At 41.0% G+C, this 11,168-nt stretch overlaps 1 protein-coding gene across 1 annotated transcript; it reads left to right on the forward strand.

Moving 5' to 3' along the window:
- Positions 1-1,629: 1,629 nt before the first annotated feature.
- On the forward strand, positions 1,630-6,775 carry LOC110948969 (relaxin-3 receptor 1-like). Its single transcript, XM_022190757.2, has 3 exons — positions 1,630-2,120; positions 3,421-3,864; positions 4,268-6,775. The coding sequence occupies exons 1-3, from the start codon at positions 1,914-1,916 to the stop codon at positions 4,877-4,879; spliced, it is 1,263 nt and encodes a 420-aa protein (XP_022046449.2). The 5' UTR covers positions 1,630-1,913; the 3' UTR covers positions 4,880-6,775.
- Positions 6,776-11,168: the final 4,393 nt, after the last annotated feature.

Here is an 11,168-nt window from a genome sequence, read left to right on the forward strand (position 1 = left end):
TTCTTCATTGTTAGGTTTCACCCCCCCTCTTGTCTCAGACAAAACTAAATGAACCGATGTTGTTAATGGGTGAAACTAACAAAAACTCCACAAACAAACAGAGAACAGGGTTCTGTGGTCTAAAAGAGGATAGAGGTTCAATGCCACTATTCCCCACTAAATCTACCAAGGTGGGAGCCCAAACAAAAACCCCTTAAAAGAAAAACATTCTCCAAAACAAAAGCAAGGAAGTGCTGGGTTCTGTGCATCAACACGACAACAAGGCTTCCAGAAAAAGGCTGACTGATGGTGTCAAACCTTCCAGGTCACCTACCCACAGCCATCTGAGCAGTTGGGAGATCCCTCCTTATATCCCCGCCCACCTGATTGGCAACAGCACACAGCTGAGCTCAATCTCACAGGTGCAGCAGATTGAGCCTGATCTGAGAGCCAGGCTGTGAACTTTCCAAGTCCATAACATTCATCAATGTTTTAAAGGCAGTCTGGTTTTGTTTTCGCCTTTTTCAGCCATGCATAATGTCATGTATTCTGCCACCTAGTTTGTTTGCAAAAAAGAGCAGTTTTTAATACTTGTTGCAATATTTCAAAAGTTTGCTCCAAAGTCGCTTGACAATTATATGGAAGCATGGCTAGGATCCCTCTGTTTTTGTAAAATGTCTTTATAAACAAATGGATGAAAATGAAAGTTGACATCTTAATGCATTTTGGAGAGCTTCAGTCAAATGCAAATGAACGGCTTCACAGGCAGATTTCAGGGTCGGATTCCAACCATATCTGCGTTTCAATCCATCTGCAGAATGGGGCGAACATTAAAGGAAAGAAGGAAACTGGCAGCAAATTTGTGCTGCTTTCATTTGAACTGATGCGGCCAAAGGAACAGGAACACATTTCCTCCGGTTGTAGTTTTAGGGTGAGGATCCCTTATGGCAAACCAATTAGGGTTGATGACAAGTAAATTTGCAGATGCAGATGAAAGATTTGTAAATTGTTTGCACGCTCAATTTGGCAGGTTGGAGCTGCCCGAGGAAATGACGAATTCCTTCTTTTCTGTTGCAAACACACGAGATCACAGTGACACATTGTGTGAATAACAGAGATGTATAAGAAATGCAAATCAAAACACACACACACACACACACGTCTCTGTGTCTTTCTGTCTTCTCTGGCTTTGTGAAATCTACTGCATTATTCATTTCAGATGAACGTTAACAACCCTTTGCAGGAAAGGAAAATGTCATCCTATATAACATCATACAAAAGGTGTTATGAGGATACAGTGCCATGAAAAAGTATTTGCCCCTTCTCATATTCTTACTTTTTTGCATATTTTCTCCACTTTAATGTTTAAGATCATCAAACAAATGTAAATATGAGACAAAAGTAGCTCAAGTAAATACAAAATACAGTTTTTAAATGATGATTTTATTTATTAAGGAGCAAAAAAACAACTATTCAAAGCTATCTGGGCCATTGTGAAAAAAATATTTGCCCCCTAAATCTAATGACTGGTCGGGCCACTATCAGCAGCAACAACTGAAATCAATTTTGGCTGACTTCGTTTTGTCAGGCAGGTTTTATTTTAGCGCGCCATCAGGCGGCGGACTGAGCGCTACAGCGAGTATAAAAGCCTTCAGTGAGAGGATGCTGTCGGCTTCACTGACAGGAGAGGCAGCTGCATCATGTCACACTTCAACATTGAGCGCAGGAAAGTAGACTGATGCGGATTAATCAGCGTAGAAGTCCTCATGATACGCGCACAGGAGATGATCTCTGGCTGAGACTTTGAGCTTAAACACAGGAGGAGAGACATGGGGTTGTTTGGATCCACACCTGTGCGCACGCAGTCTGCAAGTTAGCCCGGCAGAGGAGAGAAGTTGTTTGACAAAGTAAGTCGCCTTTTTCTCTGCAGAATCATGCAGAACAGCAGCAGCTCCTCCGGACCTCTGAGCGCTCTGAATGTGTGCGGAGGAGAGGAGGACGAACGGGAGATCTCGGAGCTGGTCAGTCCCACAGGAGCAGCCTCCAGCCTGCCCGCCTTCAACCTCTCACTCAACTGCTGGCTCCATATCCTCTCCAAGGAGTCCTCGCCGGACCTGCATGGAGACAGTGCCAACCTGGCAGTAGGTTTCTTTTAAAAATCCAACAGGATAAACCCAGTAAATGTTTCAGAAGAAATATTAAGTGTGCATGAATCACATTAGAGTTCGCTTGAAGACAGTTCTTATTGCGCTTGTGTTTATATTTTTTCATTTTGATTTATTTGTGGCCACTTAAAGCCCTTCTCTGTTTACTAATTGAACCCTTAAAAAGTCATATTTTTGTATCAAATTTCCATATTTAGACGTGTTAAAGTGGCTTTAATGTAGCTCTACATTATTGCTTCCTCTAAAATGTGCAGATATATGAAGTCTCTGCCTCTCTTTTTACACCAGCTGCAGCTCAGCACACCAGCTCACCTGACTGCTGATCTATAACTATAGAAAAAAAAAGTGAAAATCTGGCAGCAAAGATACCTGAAAAAAATGTTAGTATGTTAAAAAAATACTATAAAAAAATAAACATATATTAAATTTAAATAACAGCAAATATCAGTAATATAATATTATTATTGATTTAGATAAAATAAAACAACAGATAAAGTAAAACGGTGCAAATTTAAGGTCACAAAAATGTAAAAATGCAGACTTTTGACGAGCACAATATGTACACTTTTGGCTTTTTTAACATGTAAATTCATTTTTTTTTCTGTGATTTCAGTAGACATTAAATGCAATTCAACAAGTGAAACATGTAACATGAAAAAATGAAACATTTTTCATTGCTTAATATAGATGCATATTTTTTTCTAAATATTGGCAAATATATGTTAAACAACAAACATTTTTTTACATTTAAATACCATTAAATTATTTTAATTTTACAGTCAAATGTTGTAAAAGAATGAATTAGCATTAGACTTTTTTTATGTGGACGTTATTTATAGTTTTGGTCTGTTTCTTTATGATTGTAAATTATTACTCCTTTCTGTGTTTTTACCACTTATTATTTAATTCAAATAGGCAAAATCTGGACAATATTACATTTGAAAACTGTTTTTAAAAATTCCTTTTACAGTGCACACTTTGACAGATTGTAATATTGGAGCGATTTAGGTGCATCTGTTTAAACCCAGGAACCAGTTCTGAGGATTAACGATGCTACAGAAAGCCTCGCAATGCAAGAAGACAGGATTGGTTCCTTTGGTTTGGTGCACTGACATCTGAATCTGTGCTGTTGTTATCGGTCCACTGCAGTTTCAAAGTAGTCATAGTGTTGTCATCTTATTTCTCTCATGATGCATCTTCTACCAATGTATTCCAAACATCATACTGACATGTTAACAAGGTAAAAAACTTAAAAGCTACCCTTTGTGCTCGACAGGTGCGAGTCCTCATTGCCCTGGTCTACCTGGTGGTGTGCGTCCTGGGCCTTGTGGGTAACCTCCTGGCCCTCTTCCTGCTCCACTCCCGCCGTCGGGGCCACCACCACTCCTCCATCGACTGCTTCGTGATGAGCCTGGCGCTGACGGACCTCCAGTTCGTCCTCACCTTGCCCTTCTGGGCCGTGGACACGGCGTTGGACTTCCGCTGGCCCTTTGGTCGGGTCATGTGCAAGATCGTGAGCTCGGTCACCACCATGAACATGTACGCCAGCGTCTTCTTCCTCACTGCCATGAGTGTGACCCGGTACCACTCCCTGGTCACCTCCCTGAAGATGGGCAGTCCGAGGATCGCCACCGCTCGGGCCAAGTGGGCCAGTTCAGCCATTTGGGTGGTGTCACTGGTGGCTACGCTGCCTCACGCCTTCTACTCCACCACAGTCCAGGTTTGTTGAATTCAGACTCACTCCAGTCCTGATTTACTTTTGCTGTCAGTTTATCAGGGACAATTACATTGGTTTTCCTTTGGGAGACTTCAGTAAAATGACAAGAGGCCAGGAGCCAGTTAATTAACAAAAATGAATATTTATCAGATAAAACGCACTGGCTTTTAAGGGTACTTTGTTCTTTGAAAGTATTCACTTTCAAATTAATTAAAGCCAGAATGACATTATTGAAAACTTACTACACAAAACTAATTTCAGTGGGAATAAATTAACAATAAATTAACAGCCAGTTGGCACCCTATAAGGGGCCTGATTTGGCCCGTTGATCCCAAGTCTAGAATCACTGCAGTTGATGCTCTATGTATTTAGTGAACATCCTCTGATTCAGCCGTTGTGTTTTCAGGTGTCTGCAGATGATGAGCTGTGCTTAGTTCGGTTCTCTGACTCCGACTCAGGTCACTGGGATCCCCAAGTCCTGCTTGGACTCTATCAAACACAGAAGGTCCTTCTGGGATTTGTAGTTCCCTTGATCATCATCTCCGTGTGCTACCTCCTCCTGCTGAGGTTCATCCTGAGCCGGCGCGTCGTGGGCAGCGTGATCAGTGGGAACGTCACAGAACAGTCAGAGTGTGAGAGAGGACGCCATCGACGCCGCTCCAAGGTCACCCGCTCCGTTACCATCGTGGTTCTGTCCTTTTTCATTTGCTGGCTGCCCAACCAGGCTCTCACCCTGTGGGGGGTGCTGATCAAATTTGACCTGGTTCCCTTCAGTAAAGCCTTCTACAACGCCCAGGCCTACGCCTTCCCCCTGACTGTGTGCCTGGCTCATGCTAACAGCTGTCTCAACCCGGTGCTCTACTGCCTGATCCGAAAAGAGTACAGAGCTGGGCTGAAGGAGCTCCTGCTGAGAATGTCTCACGCCGTCCAGAATGTTCTTACTTTGGCTCTGAGAGGAAGGAGAGTGGAGGAAGCACCACCCAGCATGATTATGATTCACAAAGAAATCAATATGTGAATTATTTTGTTGAAAGAAGCATCTGACGTTTTGGGAAATTAAGCTATTTCCTGTCTGTGTCTGTGTGGATGGTAATATTCAAACAAACATGTTTATGGGTGTGCGTCCGTGGTGCTGAAAGGTGAATTTTGTCACCACTGGACCAAACCAGGCTGGATGTTCCTTGATTCCAGGCTTTGTGTTCAGCTAAGCTATCTGGCTGCTGGTTGCAGCTTCATTTACCATACAAACATAAAAGCGATGTCAGTCTTCTCTTCTAAATCTCAGTAAGAACCGTATACTGTATATAAGATATGGAAGTACCTTCTGTAGAGAGGATGTAGACTTCAACCTGCATTCCTTTTAACAGCCAGCAGGGGGCGACTCCTCTAGCTGCAAAATACATCAGATTATTTAGAAGTCTATGAGAAAATGGCACTACCTTTCACTTAATTTGTCACCTCGGTAAACATTTTCCTGATGAGTTCATGGTGTTTATGGCTAGTCTGAAGCCTCCTTAAACACAGGATGATGCTAATTTTGTAAATTATGGTCCCACATCCTACTTAGTTCTGTCCAAGACAAATGTGATTGGTTGAAAGAAATACAAACATATCAGTGTTTTTACCCCCTATAGCAGAATGATAATGAGGTCCAGCCAGACTAACATGTATGACAGAATTGGCTAGCTAAGCAAAGACTGTCATTTTGGCAGTGTCTGACTCTGCCTAACTCTTAATTAAAAAAATTAGCAAAGATTTAGAGTGTGAGAGGAGCTGAGGCAGAGTGACAGATGGGTCCCATCTGTAATTTAAAGCAGACTTTGCCTCAATTATGCATAACTTTAACCCTAAATACAATTTAAATGAGCAAGTTAGACAAAAATGTACTCTACACACAGCTGTCATGGATGAAGAACCTAGCTATAGAGACCCAAATCATTTTTATATCAGTCTGTAAATGTGTGTTTTCACTGTAAAGTTGGGCATTTTAACATGGAGGACAATGGAGATATGATTTTGGAGTCTGTCTCAAGGTGCCATTCGTGTTATTGCAGTTTTTGGCACTTGAACTTTGGTTTTATCAGCACAGGAGCTTTCTGCTTGGTTCTCAGTCTGATGCCAACCCTTATTCATCACAGTTACTTTCAGAAGCAAATTGCCATGCCTAAATTTCAAACTCAAGACTTCAGTCTACAAAGTAATGACTGACATCACGATGGCTACATCAGTCTTTTATATGCAGTCCATGGCAAGTACGCCATTAAGTGTATTCTTCAAAATGTGGAACTTTTCTTTTAATATCAAAAAGTTCCTCATGATTCAACTTTGTGTGTCATTTCTGACCACTTCCCTGTCCAAAATTCATAAACCCAGACCAACCTAAGCAGCCATTTTTCAGCTTGATTAGGCACATTCACGAGAAATTTCACGCCAAAATACTGCAGGCTACTTTGGAAGCAATTTTTGGGGTGAATTTCATATGAATTCTTGAAAATCAAAGCTTACAATCAGTGTGCCCTGAGTTATACTGTGGGCTGATTTCTTTTTTCTTTGTACAATCAGTCAGAATACACTGTGCTGTTTGAATAGTTGACCTGTAAAGTGATCTTTGTACTTTGCATCTCAAACACCCACACGAAGAGAAAAGGATTATTACAGTACCTTTCAGATTCATCTCTATAGTATGTATGTTTTGTGTTATTGTTGGTAACTGCATTTAGACACTGGAGTATGCCACATTTCACCCTTCATATGCAATCAAAATGACCTCCAGGACATTTGCCATTCAGTGTTTGATGCTCATGTGAAACCGTCAAGACATTTTCTCTGTGATTGTTTTGCTGTACCGCCGTGAATGGTTTTGTAAATACATGTGTGTTCTGTGACATTAAATAAAACGCGAGGACAAAAGCGATTAGTGACGTTTCTGGGAAGTTAATCTCCCCTGCCGTCACCACGGCGTCACGAGGAAGAGGGAAACGAGGCAGCTGCACAAAAGCTGTTCCACCGTTTTGCCCTTTTGCAACCTTTAAATTTTGAACGTGGATAACCATCTTCAGCCACCTACAGACAGTTCCTGACATACAATTACCACACACACCACGCCACTAGTTTCTCCATTGTGTGCCACTCTGGTTATAATTGCTTCTCCAATCAGAATCGTGGATATATTCAGCAGGTCTCCCTGTGGGCTCGAACCCAGCTGGTCACCAAGGGAACCTGCAAGTTGCGGAAAGAGGACAATCAAAGGTGTGATTATTGAGCTAGTGCTCTCCAACAATCTGTCAAATCTCTTCTTCAAATTACTGCCCAGCCATCACAGTTCTCTGTGTTGTCAAGAAAAAAATGTTCTTCTCCTGACATGTCAGTGTTTTTCACAGATTTGATGAGTTTCTTCAGACGAACTGAACGGTTTTTTCATCAACACAATAGACAGAGCAGCCACAGTACATCCAAGCTGCTCCCTCCATTACAGTGACAGTTAAAAAGAAAAACCAACAAAAAACAGGAAACATACAGACACAAGCACTACAATCTTCTGTGTGTCCAGCTATTCATTTTCAAGTACAGGGAGCAATTTCACAGAGCCCCTCCGATGGAAAGCACTTAAGGAAACCCATATGCGAGTGTCATCCACAAGCCTTCATGCACAGCCAGCCTGGAGTACTGCTGTAGAACAACTACAGGCTCAAGATGCTTATTTCCCACAGGACACTGCCAGATATGATGAGTGAATGACACACTATATATAGAGTCAGAGAAATGGGTTAAAGTCAGTCATGCTCGGAGGTGATACGCCAACAACATGCAAACGACACGGTGTGTTAAAACATCGGCCAGAATAGCTGAAGAAAAATCTATTCTTAAATACAACTGAGCAGCTATTTTTGCACGCAGGGGGATGTTAGATTGTGCTGTAAAATGTGCTGTTTGACTCAGGGCCCAGCCTCACGCAGCTCAAGTGGGAGACGAGGGCCTTGAATGCGCATCATTTCCACAAGCAAAGCAGCGAGATAATCTGCACAGGGTTCACATACTCTGCACAAGATGAAATGCAGCCAGCTACTGCTGAGAAAGTGCTATCACTTCAGTAAGGAAACACTCCTCTGTGGGGGAGCACATGGACTGCAATGAAAGAAGAAGGAGGAGGAGGAGGAGAGAGTGTGATAAATACTCCATGACATATTAAAGTGGCAATCTTGATTTTCATTAAGGACCCCCTCTGGTGAAAATTACGTTTTCTCCTTGTTAACGTAGCCGTATGCTGCAGCGAGTAGTGGAGGGGTGGGTGAAGAGAGGGGTGGGGGTTGCATAGATCTGCACATTATAGAAGAAACTGAGAGTTACTTATAAGTCTTTTTTTTAAAGGGATTATTTCCATGGAAAAAATCCCGTGACTATGTGGTTAGCGATTTTTAACTCCTAGAAACCCATCTCTGTGTGTCAAAGTAACATATTTTGAGGTTCATTTTTGCTGGAAAAATAACACCCTCCCAACTCAAAATGGCTCGGAGGTAATTCTGCATTATTGCTTCAACATCATTACAAATCTATGTACGTAGTCCCCATCTTTCTCTCCACCCAACCCCTTACCATGTGCTGCAGCTCGAGCACACCAGCTCACCTACAGCTCTGTTTAAACACTCAAACTACAGCCCACTACCAAAATCCATCCATCCATTCATTATCTGTACACCGTTCAATCCTCATTTGGATCGCTGGAGAAGTGCAGTCTATCCCAGCTGACTTAGGGTGAACGGACAATTCAGAATCATCAATTAACCTCAGCATGTTTTTGGACTGTGGAAGGAAGCCGGAGTAAACCCACGTATGCACAGGGAGAACATGTAAACTCCACACAGAAAGATCCCAGGCTGGGATGCAAACCAGGGATCTTCAAGCTGTGAGGTAACAGTGCTAACCACCGAGCCACTACACAAAGTCAATCCTTTATCTGTACACCACTTAATCCTCATTAGGGTCTCGGGGATCTGGAGTCTATCCCAGCTGACTTAGGGGACACCTTGAACAGGTCGCAAGTCCCTCACAGGGCTACTACACAAAATCAATTTCTAATATTGGAGTAATTCAGCTATAAATGTTAGAACCAGAAACCAACTCTGGAAAGAATGACCTTACCAAAATTTCCAAATCTCCACTGTGCTGGCCAACAGGAGTGGTTTATAAAGTTTGTTACATATTAAACTATATCTGTGTCTCTGAGATCATCTGCACCCTGCAGTTTGGAGGTAAAAATACTCAGCCATGGTGTTGGCTGACTGCTCAATTCACACATGATGTGTTCTAGCATACAAAAACACCACAGGGACATGCTAACAAGGTTTTAAAAAGAGGCACTTGATTTTCACCATAGGGGTCTTTAAATACTGCAGGGAGTAATGGAAATGAAGAAGCAGACACAAGAAGCTGCTAGATGAAGAACTGCAGGCGACAGGCTTCACATCTCCAACTTTTTAGAGAGGTAGTCTATTTTAATTTACATTTTACCCTGCTGTTCAGAGACTCATGCTGTGTGCAACATTAAATCTGGTCACACTCGCTCAAAGGATGATGGAAAGCAGACCAATTATTACCCAACTTCAATATTGAATTATTAATAAAGAAATAAATTATTGTCGAGCTGTAGTATGAAACCGCATTTGTTGTTACCACCAGTAACTACAGGTGTCACCAAACAACCAGGACTGAAATCTGTAGGCTTGACACTTAAATGTGATATAATAACATAAATGTCAACAAAGTCCATTTACTAGCTTTTTTTTTGGAGCTTTTAACTTCAACAGTCTTTGGCAGAAAGACTATGCACTGGAAATAAATGCCCCTCTCTAAACAAGAAAAAAACAACTTATCTCAAGGAACTTTTATTTTGAAATAAGTGAAAAAAAATCTGGCAATAGAACAAGTGAAAAATGACTTGGTAAGATTTCTTGAAATAAGATATGATATTTAGAATATTGCAATCTTAAAATTAGCCAGGAAAACTTATTTTAAGCTATATTTTACCAGGATTGTCAAGCTTAGGTATCTTAAAATTATCCAGACATGGTAAAAAATAGCAGTTTTTCACTCAAAAATAGATTTTGCTTTCATGTAACCTCCTAATTTGAGATGTATTAAACTTATTTTGAGTTTTCTTGTAAAATAAAACTCAAAACAGACAATTTCAAGATTGTTTGACGATATTTAAGATGCATTGTCTTAAAACAAGTCCCTCCATCTTACTGAAATGTCACTTGTTCAGTGAATTTATCTTAAATCAAGTGGGATGAGACATTCTGACTAAAAATAAGACAAATAGACTTGGTAAGATTTTGAGTTTTTGCAGTGTAAAAGGATGTAAAATTTGAATCTGCATTTTTTAATTTAATTCTTCACAAGCATTAACCATCACATCACATATCTGTGAATGTTATTTCACTGTATGATGAGCTGAATGCTGCTGTAAAGTCGTCTCCACACACATTTATTTTTTTGACAGTGGAAGCTTCTCTGAAAACACTTTTCAAAGCAGCTTTTTGCACTCTATAGCCTTATCCTTTGATTATGCGGGTAAATTAAATGCACTGACCTTTACTTCCAGCATTAGGTTTACATCAAAACATTTGCTGGTAGGATGTTGTGAGCACTTCATGCTCCCTGCTCACAGCCTGTAGGACATGTGGCTCACATCATATTATTAATATGCACAAAAGAAAATGGACAAAGTCATATTTCTCTTTCACTTGGTCACAAAAGTGCCTGAAACGTTTCAGAGTTCATTTCTGAAAAGGTTATTAAAAATAAATCACAAATTGGGATAGAAGCTTCATGTCGCCTTGACTGCTGCCAACTGTCATTTTAATCAGGACGAAGAGCAAGCCCAATGAATGAAATAATCTCATCTTAGCAGGTACAGCTCAATTTGGTCTTCTTGAACACTTCACAGAGTACATTACAGCTGATTACTGCGCTTTTCATTTGTTGCACTCAATTCTGGCGTCAAACATATAGGCACCGGTTGCCAAATTGTCTCTTCTTGTCTTTAACTTTTTGAACATTTTCCTTACATTTGCAATGCCACAGTAGTTCATTCTATTTGTCGTCAGAACAAAATCTAATTGAATCTGCTGTTGCCTCTATCGGACGGGGACTCGACTAACTTCTTCTGGGTTTTAACTTTGAAGCTCGGTTGTCTGGTGTCTTTGGCTCATCAGAAAAGATAGCATGACACTTCAGTCCCTATTGGGTGAAATAGAGTCTGGATAGAGATAAGAGGAAGCTTTTATTTCTTTAAATCGGGTGTCCTG

The sequence above is a fragment of the Acanthochromis polyacanthus genome, chromosome 9 (assembly GCF_021347895.1).
Source record: "Acanthochromis polyacanthus isolate Apoly-LR-REF ecotype Palm Island chromosome 9, KAUST_Apoly_ChrSc, whole genome shotgun sequence".
Lineage (NCBI taxonomy): Eukaryota > Metazoa > Chordata > Actinopteri > Pomacentridae > Acanthochromis > Acanthochromis polyacanthus.

Excerpts from the sequence above, each read along its gene's own strand:
- LOC110948969 (XM_022190757.2), top strand. The coding sequence starts at position 1,914 with ATGCAGAACAGCAGCAGCTCCTCCGGACCTCTGAGCGCTCTGAATGTG. Across the intron at positions 2,121-3,420 it reads GAGACAGTGCCAACCTGGCA|GTGCGAGTCCTCATTGCCCT; the intron begins GTAGGTTTCTTT and ends TGTGCTCGACAG. Across the intron at positions 3,865-4,267 it reads TCTACTCCACCACAGTCCAG|GTGTCTGCAGATGATGAGCT; the intron begins GTTTGTTGAATT and ends TTGTGTTTTCAG.